Consider the following 13,655-nt stretch of genomic DNA (forward strand, 5'->3'; position numbering starts at 1 on the left):
ACTTGTGCCAGGGAAAGGCTGCTATGGATCCAGGTCTACTACGTACCAGTCTCCATCCTAAGGGTGCATGTACAGTATCTATATTTGTATCCATATCTATATTTATATCTGATTCCATTTAATTCTCATGACATCCTCTATAAGGCAGACACGATGTCCTTCACCCCAGGGACCCAAAGCACAGGAAACTAAAGAGATCTGCCTAAGGACACACATCTATAAAGCTGGTCTCAAACATGAGTGGGAGACTTCAGAAGCCATGCTCTAAATGAGTGCTTTGTGCCCCTTAATGTGCATGCAAACCACCTGGGGGTCTCCTAAAATGCAGGCTCTGATTTGGTAGATCTTGGGGGCAGAGACTGTAAAATCTCCCCGGGTGCTGCTGGTCCCCACACCCCACTTTGAGAAGCAAGGCTCTCCACTGTGTGCCACACCCATTACAGGAAGTCCTAACAATCTCCAATAGCTCACAGACTTCTCGTCTCAGCCTCCTCCTCCTCCTGCATCATCAGCCACATAAGGAATAGTGCGTTGTTAGAAGCACGACTTGGAACTCTTTAGATACATGATCTCATTAAAGCCTCATCATGACACTGTGAGGTATGTAATATTGTTCCCCTTTTACAGATAATGCAACAGAGGCTTAGCAAGATTAAGTCAATTGCCCCAAATCACAGCAGTGGCTGGCTGTGCCTGTTACAGGATCTGAAGTCCTGGTTCTTAGCATGCTTCACAGAGCAGAGCATTCAAACAAAACTCGGGGTAGAGGATGGTACCTTCTGCTGGGAGTGCCGATTATTGTTTTTCTTCTTTTTTATTGAGGAATATCTGATATATAACATTATATTAGCTTCAGGTGTACAACACAACCATTTGATATTTGTATATACTGCAAAATATTCTGCACAATAAGTCTAGTTAACACCTGTCACCATAGATAGTTTCAAACTTTTTTTCCTTGTGCTGAAAACTTTTAAGATCTACTCTCTTAGCAGCTTTTAAATATACAATACAGTACTATTAACTACAGCCATTATGCTGTATATTACATCCCCAGGACTTACTTATTTTATAATTAGACATTTGTACCTTTTGACCCCCTTTATCCATTTTGCCCCCCATGCCCCAACACCTCTGGCAACCACCAGTCTATTCTGTATCTATGAGTTCCCCAATTATTTTTGACTAAGAGGTAGGGAGGGGGGATGGGAGGAGCTGACATTTCTACTCCACATGTTCTCTCTGGCTAGGGAGGAATTGCTGCAGGTGAGGCTGGAACGATCTGCCCACCATGGCCAGAGTCTTATTTATTATATGTGCAAATAAGCAACGTGTGTTTGGAACCACAGAAAACAAAACAAAGCACTCCTTGGAGTATGAAACCTCTCCTCTTTAGTATCCAAGTTGGGGGTGAGGGAGAAAACACTCCTTAGAGCTGGGGTCAACCTTCTCCTTCATTTTGCCTTGGACCCTGCACTGTCCTTCCTGCTCTCCCTCCAGGCACCACAGCAAGAGAGCCAGCAGTCCTTATAATTTGCATCTCAGCAAGTACAAACATACTTGCTTTCCTTACATGCCCATAATCCTTTCTTAAATCACATAAAACTATTTGCCTTTATAAATCTCCCAGCAGTGAACTCCCTAGGATAATTATGTGTAATATATATTTATAGTTTTATAGTTTTACTTCATAAGCTCAACTCGAACCAAAAAATTTACCTACCTAAGCCTTTGCCTCCATAATAATTTTTCCATTCCTTCTAAGTCTGCAGCATTTAAGTCTGACTGTCCCTGACACTTTACTTCTTTAGTGGGATAAGCCACAGGCTGGGAGGCTTTGATTAGGACTCAGAAGTGCCTTTGAGTCACAGCTGTGCCCCTTGCTAGCTCTGTAAACTTGGACAAGTTTCCAAACTCTCTGAACCTCAATTTCCTCATCTATAAAATGGGGATGCTGACATCGTTCATGAGGTGGTGAAGATTAAATAAGTTGTAACTATGTGAAGGTGCTTGGAATAAGATAGATGGACATGCAGATAGAATCTTCTTTTTTCCCCATAGTGGGAAATAATCATGAAGATATGCCTGGATTCTTTTCTATATCACTCATTATGTTATGGTGTTTCCTCCATCTGAACAACTAGCTGTCATTTTTGTAAATTGCTAATTACCAAATCAGCCTGCAGCTGTAGGCAGAGATGGGCTGCACTTAGAATCCATTCCCTTCTGTATCATTTCAGGTTTTTTGTTAAGCATAACTTTTGTGAATGTCTCCAGCTCTCTGTGAAGGCCCTACACCAGCTGGTCTGTTCCTGCTTTGTATAATTTGCCCCCATTAACCTGCTTGGTCAGCATATCCTTCCATCTCCTTGCTGTGTTTTCAGGAGTGCATCTGTCTGGAAAAAGCATTTGTTGTATTTACTTTAACTGGCCTCATTTGGCAAGGAGTTCTGGGATTTCAGTGCAGGAGAAAAACATCTTTGATTATACTGCTCTTGTTTACTGTACACACTCTTTGCTGCATATCCCTTGTCTGCTAAGACAGCAAATGCTTTTGCAGGAAGCTAGGACATAAGTTAGAGAAAGTTTCTGTCTGTGAGCACATTGGTAGCCTTGGCCATGGCTACCAGATTTTCCTGGATGGGTCTGTCTCAGGGTCACATCCCGTAGGGACAAGGAGTGCTCCTGGCCGGTGTCACGGTGATCCGGGATATTGTCTTAGTCCACACCACCACCCCCTCTCCCTTTGACTCCAGTGCAGCCACCTGTCTGGTCTCCTCTCTGGCCATGCTCTCCTCCCACCCATGATTCACACTGCCAATTACAAATTTAGTCATTACTTGAGCTTATTGAAAAATCCTTCAGTGAGAAAAGCTTCTGTACAGCAAAGGACACCATCAATAGAACAAAAAAGCATCCTACAGTATGGGAGAATATATTCATAAATGACAGATCTGATAAAGGGTTGACACCTAAAATATATAAAGAGCTCACACACCTCAACAAACAAAAAGCAAATAATCCAATTAAAAAATGGGCAGAGGAGCTGAACAGACACTTCTCCAAAGAAGAAATTCAGATGGCCAACAGGCACATGAAAAGATGCTCCACATCGCTAGTCATCAGAGAAATGCAAATTAAACCACAATGAGATATCACCTCACACCAGTAAGGATGGCTACCATCCAAAAGACAACAACAACAAATGTTACTGAGGTTGTGGAGAATGGGGAACCCTCCTACACTGCTGGTGGGAATGTAAACTAGTTCAATCATTGTGGAAAGCAGTATGGAGGTTCCTCAAAAAGCTCAAAATAGAAATACCATTTGACCCAGGAATTCCACTCCTAGGAATTTACCCTAAGAATACAGCAGCCCAGTTTGAAAAAGACAGATGCACCCCTATGTTTATCGCAGCACTATTTACAATAGCCAAGAAATGGAAGCAACCTAAGTGTCCATCAGTAGATGAATGGATAAAGAAGATGTGGTACATATACACAATAGAATATTGTTCAGCCATAAGAAGAAAACAAATCCTACCATTTGCAACAACATGGATGGAGCTAGAGGGTATTATGCTCAGTGAAATAAGCCAGGCAGAGAAAGACAAGTATCAAATGATTTCACTCATCTGTGGAGTATAAGAACAAAGTAAAAACTGAGGGAACAAAACACCAGAAGACTCACAGAACCCAAGAATGGACTAACAGTTACCAAAGGGAAAGGGACTGGGGAGGATGGGTGGGAAGGGAGGGATGGGGAGGGGGGAAAGAAAGGGGGCCTTATGATTAGCATGTATAATGTGTTGGGGGGCATGGGGAGGGCTGTACAACACAGAGAAGACAAGTAATGATTCTATAATATTTTACTACACTGATGGACAATGACTGCAATGGGGAATGTGGGGGGAACTTGGTGATGGGGGGACTCTAGTAAACATAATGTTTCTCATATAATTGTAGAGTAATGATACCAAAAAAAAAAAATCCTTCAGTGACTCCTACTGCCCTCAAGAACAAACCCAGAATCTTTATAGGGTATCTAAGTCATGACCAGGCTCTCACCTTATCACTGGCTTCTTGCCATATGCCCCAGTCATTGTGAATGCTTAACATTTCATTCATTCACTCATTCAGTCATTCGTTGCTTATCTAGGATCCAGTAACTATTGGACACTGTGCTGGATGCAGGGGAGTTGATAATGAGCAAAAGCAAACATGGGTCACCTTGCACAGAGTTTCACGGAACTTCAGGTGTAGAGTGGAGACTGACAATCGAACAGTCACACCCACAGGTGACAGTCTGCGGAGTGCTGTGAGGGGAGGGGCACCCAGGGAGAGGAGGCTGCAGGACAGGATGACCTGACCTAGCCTGGAAACCAGACAGGCTCCCTGAGCAGGGACAAGGGACCTGAGCACTGGGAGGGAAACAGACATGGCTAGTGAGGCAGGGGTGCCACAGCCTGTCAGGCAGTGAGAACAGTGTGCTCAGAGCCCTGTGGAGGAGGGAAAAGGTGTTGGAGGGACTGAAAGCAGCAGCTCTGGGGGTCTAGGGCACAGGGAGCACCAGGGGATGTGGGAGGGTGAGGAGACAGAAGTGAGCCCTTGGGTGGGGGTTATCCCAGGAGCCGTGGGAAATCCCTGACATGTATGCATGGTGGGATGGCACAGTCAGAAGTGCACTTTGAAAAAAATCGTTGATGGTGTGAAGAGGAAATTAGAGGGACAGGAGAGAATGTGGGGTGGTCACTGCAGGGGTTAAACAAGACATGATTGCATAGACCAGGTGACGGCAGTACCATGGAGATTAGATGTGATAGGTACTTGACAGGTAAGTCAATGGGATTTGGCGATGGCTGGATGTGAGGTGGGTGGGCTGGGGAGAGGCTGTGAGGAGGTGGACTCAGGAATGGAGGTGCTTAGGAGCCAGGGCTCACTCACCTGTGAGGGTGGTTCTGGTGGTTGGACCGAAACTCTTGGACACCAGCAGCTCATGGTACTGCTCACCTGCCAGGGTGCTGTACACAACCTTGTACTCCTGCACCTCGGCTTCACTGTTGTCCCACTCAAGATCAAGGCTGGTTGCTGTGTGGGAACCAACCCGCAGGTTCTTGGGAGCGTCAATCTCTAAAAAGAGTCAGACATCACCAGCACCACATGAGATGATGTGCATTTGTTGTGCATCTTGAACTTTAACAAGCCATGGGGTGAGAACTCACACCTCCTGACCTGCTGCCTCACATCTGCCTGAACCCCGGGGCTGCCCCTGAGCCTTTGGTCTGCTGGGGTAGCCACAGCAGATTCCATGGGAAGCCTGGAGGATTTCACATGAACTGTAGATATCAACACACCTTACCCTTCCCTCCTTCCCATTCTGAAGTTCCAGGGGTGTTCTAGACGTTTACAAATAAACTGGTTAGTATGAGAAGCTTGGAACTAAGTAAGGCAAACCCCAGCAGAGAAAATCGGTAACAGCTTCTGAGTGATTTAGGTAGAATAATGTCAAATTTGACCACCAAGCAAAAAGAAGACAACTGATTGCAAGATTTTGAAGTATAAGCTCTTTTTGTTCTGATTTACCTTCCCTTGGATCAGTGGAATAGACATGGTTATTACTGATGAAAGGTTTTCCGGTTAGAAAGCTAAGTGTATATAGGGGATATGACATGATGGGAAGAATATGGGCTTTGAAGTCAGGCCCTAGTTTGATCCCTAGGTCTGCCACTTATTGTAATGGGACCATTGACAAGTCTTTTCACCTCACTGGACCTTGATGGCCACATCTGTAAAATGGGCTAATAATGCCAGCATTTCTGGTTGTCATAAGGTTAGACAATGTATGTGAAGCACACGGCATGATGCACTGGTGCACAAATAGGTACCCAAGCCTTTGGCGGACTTCCTCTTGCCTTTGAAGCTCTCCCTGAATTCCAACAACAGGGCACCTGTAATGTGTATGCTCTGAAATTCCAAAGATTCCCGTGCGATGAAGAGGCCACTGGCATTGTAGTCTCTCCCACAATCCTGGGGTGCTTATCTTCCCCCAGGACTGGCCATCTCCTCAGGTTTATTTTGGCAGCAATAAAATAAACAACTTACAGGGTAATAAGGTGCTGGCATGAAAAACCCACTTAAAAAATCCTAAAAAGCTTTTGTCTTTGAGATTTGAATTTACCTTTGGAGTGGACCAGCTATTTGTTCTTCGGAAACCTCAAGCAGACTGTTTTAATTTGCAAATGCCAGGCAAGTATATACCAATTGTTCTTGGGGAAGATGGGAGTGCTGTGAATCAATCTGAGTGCAGCTGCTTCAGTGGGAAGTGTTCTGTTTAGTGATGTAAATTGGGTGAATCTTTTAGCAGATTTATGTCTCTGCAGCATCTTTTTCTGAGAAATGTTTCCTTACTCGGTGTGGCTTTAGCATGCTGGATACTGTGCATTCTTGACGAGCTGTGCGTGTTATTTCTCTGGCAGTTGGATGGAGAGAGGAGCTTGGATAGACAGGCATGTGGGAGGAACCCTCTGGACTGCATGTCCCTAAACCTCGGGTGGGAAGAGAGGCTGGGATAAGGGAAGGGGCTGGGTGACGTAACTGGTAACTGGAGCAACAAGAAGTTAGGGTTGGGGTTCAGGTTGAGTCCTGTACCTATCTGTTGCCCTCTGTAACTAAAAATCCCAGACCTTGGAAACTGCCTGTTGTTTTCTTCTTTTTGGCCTTAGGGCCTGTGTCCTGTGGAAGGCGATGGCATTTTCTCTGAAGCACTGAACACTTCCTATGTTAATGATGCCTCAAAAGAGGTCAGTACTGTTTTGAGGATTGAGTGAATGCTTGGAAAGGGGATCTCAGGACTGGGGTGGACTGAAATGGTTTGTTTCCTTGGGTCTTGAGCCTAACTTCTAGGAGGGGCCCCTGAAGGGCACCCATGTAGGTGGGAGCTGGGCTGGTTTCTGTAGCAAGTCAGCAAGCCAGAGGTAAGGCACAGATGTTCATGCGGGGCCCAGGGCTGTGACCTCTGGTAATAATCATGTCTATTCTCTAAAACATAAATTAGATAAAACAATTCTCCTGCTTAAAACTTGCCTGTTGCTTCCTATCACAAACTCCAAATTATGGCCCACGTGACTCTACATGATCTGGCCCTGCCTGCTTCCCAGACATCGTCCACAACATGGCCACCCTGATTTACTGGGCTTCAGTTGTACTGCCTTTTTTTTCCCTACTTTTGAAGCACACTGAACTAATGCCCACCTCAGGGCCTTTGCACTGGCTTCTGCTTTTGCTTAAAATGCTTTCCCCAGTCCTCACATGGCTCAGGTGACTTAGGTCTTGGATAAAACTTCACCTTCTCAGAGAGGCCTTTCTGAATGACTCAGTCCTCTGTGTCCTTCCCTTTGTATCATCCGTGTCACTTCTCAGCATCATGCTCATGATCAAAATAATTCTGTTTCTGTTCTTCCTTGTCCAGTTTCCCCCCTGCAGTGTCACTTGTGTGAACTGGGATCTTGTCTGTCTTGTCTGTTTTGGAGCCTCTGTGCCTAGAACAGTGCTTGGCACTGTTACTAGGTGTTCAGTGACAGAGTGAATACGGTCAGTCCTCTGTTTTGGCAGCCACCTCGAAGCCTTTGGAAAAGTCTTGTGACACATTTCAGTTGTGGGGCTCTGAGGATGCTTGGGGCTGGGTGGTGCCTGGGAAGGGGAGCCCTGACTGAGGGCACTGGTCTCAGCCAGCGGGGAAAGTGCCACCCAGGTTGAACTTGTGAGAACAGCCCAGAGTGGAGTCACTGCCGAGCATGCCGAGCAGGCGGGGCTCCACCTGTCCTGACCTGGTTGGCTGGACACCCTGGAGGTTGCGTCTGGTGCCTTGACAGATGGCCTCCAAGAGAAGGCCCCCCTCCAATGGATGGGGCCCCAGGAAGTCCCTGTGAGGGCAACTGAAGCCAGAGCAGAGGACTGGGGGCTCTAGAGACTGGCCTCTGGGTCTCCTGGAGCTGACTTCTCCCTAAGCACTGGCCTTGGTGTGTTTCCATTAGGGCTCTTTCCTTAGAGCGGCCCTAGGATCCAGGCAAATATCCTGCTCACCACGCAGGAAGCAAATCTCTGTTTTAATTGCCTGTGCAATTAGCGCACTCCTAGCATTGAAGCCATCACCTGGAAAAGCACTTTGGCTAATTTGAATTTAAGTGGAGCTCTGAAATGACTGAGGGCCCCACTGAGAGGGCCAGGGCACCCTCTCATCATTCCACTGGCACCTGCCAAGCCAGGGCCCGAAGGCTTGTCTGCAAAGCTGGTGGCATCTCCCCATTCCCACATCTCTCTCACTCTGTGTGGAGCAGAGGCGAGCGGGCTGGAGGTGCAGGCTGGGGCTGTGTCCAGCTGCCAATCCGCCAGGCAACGGGAAACAGAGCATCATGCAGCAATGAACTGAAACTCAGGGGAGCTGCGAGCAGGCTGTGTAATTGTCTTGATTGGAATTTTCCTGGGCCACCAGCCAATTCTACTTCCATCTTGTTGACCTAAACTTCAAGGATTTGCTTTTCATGGTGCTGCTCGAGAGCCCTCCTCTCCTTTCTGCCTTTCCAAGCTCCTTATCTGAGCAAAGCACAAAGAAACCACTTCTCAAAACCAAAACTATCTTGAAATCCAGGACAGAATGCAGGCCTCATGGCCCTCAGGAGATCCCAAGGCCCGAGCAGGCAGTGGTGTGAGGGTGAGAGGGTGGGGGAGAAAGTGACCTTGAACTCACCCAGAAGGGGCATTGTGCAAGCCCCTCCGCATGCTCTGCCCTGGGCAGCTTTGATTAGGGGAGGGAGAAGAAGGAAAGAGAAAAGGGCAGAATGTGGGTGCTTTTCTTGAAGGGGCATATCCAGTCACTGGGGATCCCAAGAGGTACTCAGCCAAAAATCTGACCAGCATCCCCCTGGGTGGGGTAGAGTCCAACCCGTGGGCCAGGGAGAAAATAAGAGGATATTTTTCAGGGCCAAATCCTGCCTTCTCCATTTCCTCACCCCCACACTTGCTCCCTTTGCACAGGGAAGCTTTTCTGGCCCCTATTTTCCTTCTGTGTGGAGGGAGCCCCACTCTGAGACTCTTGGCCCCTCTTCACGCTGGGGAAGGGGTCTGGCCTCAGTGGCGAGCGTGCAGCCTGCCCTTACTCTGCCCTGCTGCTCCCCCCTAGGGCTCAGGCCTCTGCCTGCTCCTCCGCGTCTCAAGTCCTGACCTGACTAGTTCCCCAACTTCCACGACACGGGGGTACTTGCCCAGGTCCACAGGGGCTGTCCGTTTGCCAGCCCATCTGGCTCCAACCCTGAGCTACATGCTCCAACCTCCAAACGGAGGACATTTGGCCGCCATCTGTCCTGCCTTTGCCTTATTTATCAGCTGATTTTAAATGCAGGTGGAGGATAATGGTGCTGTTTATCAGACTTTGCTGAAGTCCCTTAGTCAGCTTACCCCATCCTGCAACATGCTCTTAGGCCTCAACACATGGTAGGAGGCCTGATCAGTGATTTGCCTTCCTGAGTGACTACCTGATCAGAGGATGCTAATTCTTAGGTCTTACAGATGCTAGCAGCTTCTTTTGACTCTTGGGACAACTTGGAGTTGGCAGAGATAGTCCTTGGAGTGTGACCTTCCCAGGGCAGAGAGGCCAAGACTGAGAATCTGGGCTAAATAGAGACTCACTCTCTGATTGCAGGCCCCTGTTGACTGAGTGAGAGCGCCAGGAAGCCTGTCTCTGGGTGGTGCCTGTCCTATTTGCCCACAAGCTGGCCAGCCTGATGGGCTCCAGGGGAGTCAGGGAGCAGGTCACTACAAGGTCTGGCCTTTCCTGGTTGGTGGTGAAGCTCTTTAAAAGTCCTGACTTTTAAAACCCTTGGGGAGGGGGGTGGGTGGTCAGAGCATCGCTGGCAGCATTGAGACGGGCTTTGTTCAGCCCACTGTCTGTGTGAGCCAGGCCTCACATTAGTCTTTGTGCTGGTGCTTACAAATGGCAGAATGAGTCACAGAATCTCAGGCGGAAGGTCTGCTCCCAGTTGCACAGGTTGGACTTATCCAAGGGGCGCTGTCGTGCTAGTGTAGCCATTATGGAATTATAGACTTATTACAATAATTCCAGCAAATAGCAGCAGAGTGTCTCGAGAAAGGGGCATCTCTAGTGAACTCTCACAAAATTGCCAGTTGGGTTGGCAACATGGATACATAAATGTCTTCAAAGGAACCTTTTCATTTTATAAATGAGAAACCTGAGACCCACAGGAAGACTTACATGGGATCACAGACTGGCTGGCAGCAGAGGTGGGACAGGGGCCCAGTTCCACCTCCTGGTGCCCTGCCTTCCTCTGCGTGGTGACAGAACTTCACCAGGAGCCCCAAAACCTCTCCCTTCCCTATAGCAGCATATGAGATAAGATGTCCCAACACAGGACATCCCACAGGATGCCGCCCTGCTGTGACGGCGCCACCAGCTGGCTCAGCCCCTTCCCCCACCATCCCATTGTGCTCTGCTCCCCTCACAGCCTCACCTGTTGTGAACTGGGTGGTGGTGGGCTGGCTCTCGTTGGTCCCACGGACAGCGCTCACCCACACCTCGTACTGGGAGCCGGGCCGCAGTGCCTGCACTGAGTACTGGCTCAGGGGAGGCTGCAGCCGGAAGGTGGTCTTGCCGCCTTCCCCACCCACCAAACCATACTTCAGGAGAATGAAATCGACTTTGGCTCGAGGTGGGGTCCACTCCACAAAGGCCACAGTGTCAGAGACATCTCGAACCAGGATCTGAGTGGGCCCATCAATGACTGAATGAGAAGCAAATAGAAAAATGAGTTTGAGAAATGAGTGTTTGACATCAGCTCTCTCCTTACCCCCCGCATGTTTAAGTGTGGTCAGTCCGAGAGGATGGGTGTTATTATCCGTTTTACAGATGGGGAAGCAGTAAGATGGAATCTATTTCCTGAGGACACGTAGTTTGGTACTGGGGGGACTGACCCTGCAGATCTTGTTCGCAGCAGTTGTGGTCTTTCAGCGCTGGCTCCTGTCTGGGCAGGGGAAGGGCACCCACTGGCTTGGGAGGGCCAGCACAGCTTCTGTCCAGAGCAACAGGACAGGGAACTCACAACGGAGCTCCCAGTGTGCACCCTGCTGTCCGGCTCTCACCTGTGAGCCCTGAGAGGGGATCTCAAAATTATCAGCCCCCTCTCAACAGCTGAGACTTGCAACTCGGTTGCCAGTGAGGGTCCAAATGATATCCCTGCTCAGCCAGACTAACAACTCAGGCAACTCAGCTATTAAGACAGCGCTGAACCCCAACAGATGTTTGCATTTGTGGGCATGAAACATGCCCTCTGGGGAAGCTTGCTTCTCTGAAAATACAGGACCTCAGCTTTGGAACAGCCCCTTGTGGGCTATTTTTCCTGCCTATTCTTGCATATTCCTGAGGCAGAAGGGCACTGTGGTCACACCTAGTGCCTCAAGGTTACTCAGCATGTGTCCCTTGTGAGTCCTGGCCTCTAGCACTGAACAGCTGAAGGAAACACAAGTGTGGGACGTGTTACCCCAGAAAAGCTGGTGGTTTCCTAGGGGCACACCATCCATGTGGCAGCACTGACCTGGGGTGAATTAGGTGGTGGTGGGAGTGGGGGAAGGTGAGAGAATGTGGATGGGAAATAGAAAAAGAGTAGGTCCAGCTTTCCTGTTGGCATTTCTTCTGTGACTACACCCCTCTGGCTGGACCTGATTAATATTAATATCCTTCAAAGATTTGGAATTGGAACCAGAGACTCTGGCTCTCTGGTTAGCTGGTGCTGGAACATGCCAGGGCTGATGTGGCCTTTCTCTATCATAGTCACACATAAATAGAAAACATGGAGAGAGAGACACACACAGAAAATGAGAGGGAGAGAGAGAGAGAGAGAGAGAGAGAGAGAGAGAGAGAAGGTGGGGGGAAGGTGATTAATAATAAATACAGGTTTGGTCTTTGTCTCCTTCCAGGCATAGAGCTCCTAAAACCCTTGGGACAAAGTGTCTTTTGTTATGTTAATGAGGTGAGGATGGGGGCTGGTTGCCTGGATTAGAGGGTTGAGACTTTCAGTCCCACCCTACACCTCCGGTCAATTGCTAATAATCATCAGGGTAAGGAAGCTTCCTTGAAATCCCAAAAGGACTGGGTTCAGAGAGCTTCCAGGCTGGGGAAAAAAACATGCTTCCACATGACACAATGCTGGGCCCCAAATTCAACAAGGGCTAGAAGCTCCTTTATTCAGGACCCTGCCCTATGTATCTCTTCATCTGGCTGTTGATTCCTATCCTTTAATATCCTTTGTAATAAACCGGTAATCTTATGAGCAAGCAGGTTTCCTGAGTTCTGTGAGCCACTCTAGCAAATTAAATTAATCAAACCCAAGTTAGGGGTCATGGGAACCTCTAGGTAACAACCTGGACTTGCAGTTGGCAGCTGAAGTGGAGGATAATCTCATGGGACTGAACCGTCGACCTGTGGAATCGGTGTCCTCTCTCAGTAAATAGTGTCAGAATTGAATTGACTGGTAGGATACCAGCTGGTGTTGCAGAGAACGTGTTTGGTGAGGGAACAGTCCCCCCAGTCTCCAAAATCACACACACACACACACACACACACACACACACTCTCTCTCTCTCTCTCTCTCTCTCTCTCTCTCTCTCTCTCTCTCTCTCTCTCTTGAACTGGGTACAGAATTTTTGGAGCACATATACAGAGAGCAGCAGAAATGAATGACTATGTGAACCTTCTAGAAAGCGCAGCTCGATTCCTGACCTCCCATTTTCCAGTTCAAGTCTTCTGCTAGACCCAGATGCAGTTTGGCTCTGGGGTTCCACGAGCTACTCTGTGCCCTTCCAGTAAGTTTTCTTTTTTGCCTTAGCTAGCTTAAGAAAGTTTTTCTTCCTCTGTTGTCAGAGAGTCTTGACTAAGACTGCTTTTGTTAACCAATCCACACTGGACCTCCTCCTGCCTCCAGAATGGAGGGTCTCCCTCTGGATGGTCTCAGTCTGAATTGAGCCTCTCTGTCTTTCTGAGCTGGGCCTTTCCCTGGACACCCTGCTCTTTCTCTGCGTGGAGCCCAGTCCTCTTCTCTATTAAGCTGCTTAGGATTTTTGGTCCAGCCCAAATGAAAATCACCAGGCCATGGTGGTGCCACCTGGTTTGGAGTTAAAATGAAGCCCTGTGTTTCATGTTTGGGGTAATGTGATTTCACAGAACACATCTAGATGTTTTCTTTTCAGCATGCTGTATTGAGTGGTTTTAGGTAACTTGGGCCTTTCTGACTTCATTTAATTTGACAATGAAATGGGAGAAACAGTCTCCTAGCTGCTGTCTGAGCATAATGCCTGAAACCTACCAGACATTCAGTAAATGGGTGTTGAGAAGTGAAATGAATGGATCACGCCCCATATCCATGAGGAAGAAGGGGAAGCATTTCAATGAAATGGAGGTTCTTGAAAATAAAAGTCACAGAAACCCAAATGACCATGAAAGGTTTCTGTCCTTCAACTCTTTAACCCCCCCAAACTCTAACCAAAATGTGAGAACGGGACTGAGTAGCACAGAGGGCTCTAGCTGCAGGAGGTCTGGGACCTTGCATTCCCAGTAAGGCCTGCCTGGAAGAAATCAGGCTGGGTGCCTGA

General features: G+C 48.1%; 1 protein-coding gene across 5 annotated transcripts in view; it reads right to left on the reverse strand.

The window, feature by feature from the left end:
* The window catches only part of TNR (tenascin R), a 395,087-nt gene that overhangs the window by 45,429 nt on the left and 336,003 nt on the right, over nucleotides 1-13,655 (reverse strand). For all 5 annotated transcript variants that reach the window (XM_036918087.2, XM_036918086.2, XM_036918089.2 and 2 more), the window contains 2 exons: nucleotides 10,523-10,792; nucleotides 4,944-5,129 (listed from right to left, as the gene is read on the reverse strand). In XM_036918087.2, the coding sequence (XP_036773982.2) occupies nucleotides 4,944-5,129; nucleotides 10,523-10,792 (456 nt within the window). The remainder of the gene's footprint in view (nucleotides 1-4,943; nucleotides 5,130-10,522; nucleotides 10,793-13,655) is intronic.

This window comes from Manis pentadactyla, chromosome 9 (assembly GCF_030020395.1).
Source record: "Manis pentadactyla isolate mManPen7 chromosome 9, mManPen7.hap1, whole genome shotgun sequence".
Taxonomy (NCBI): Eukaryota; Metazoa; Chordata; class Mammalia; order Pholidota; family Manidae; genus Manis; species Manis pentadactyla.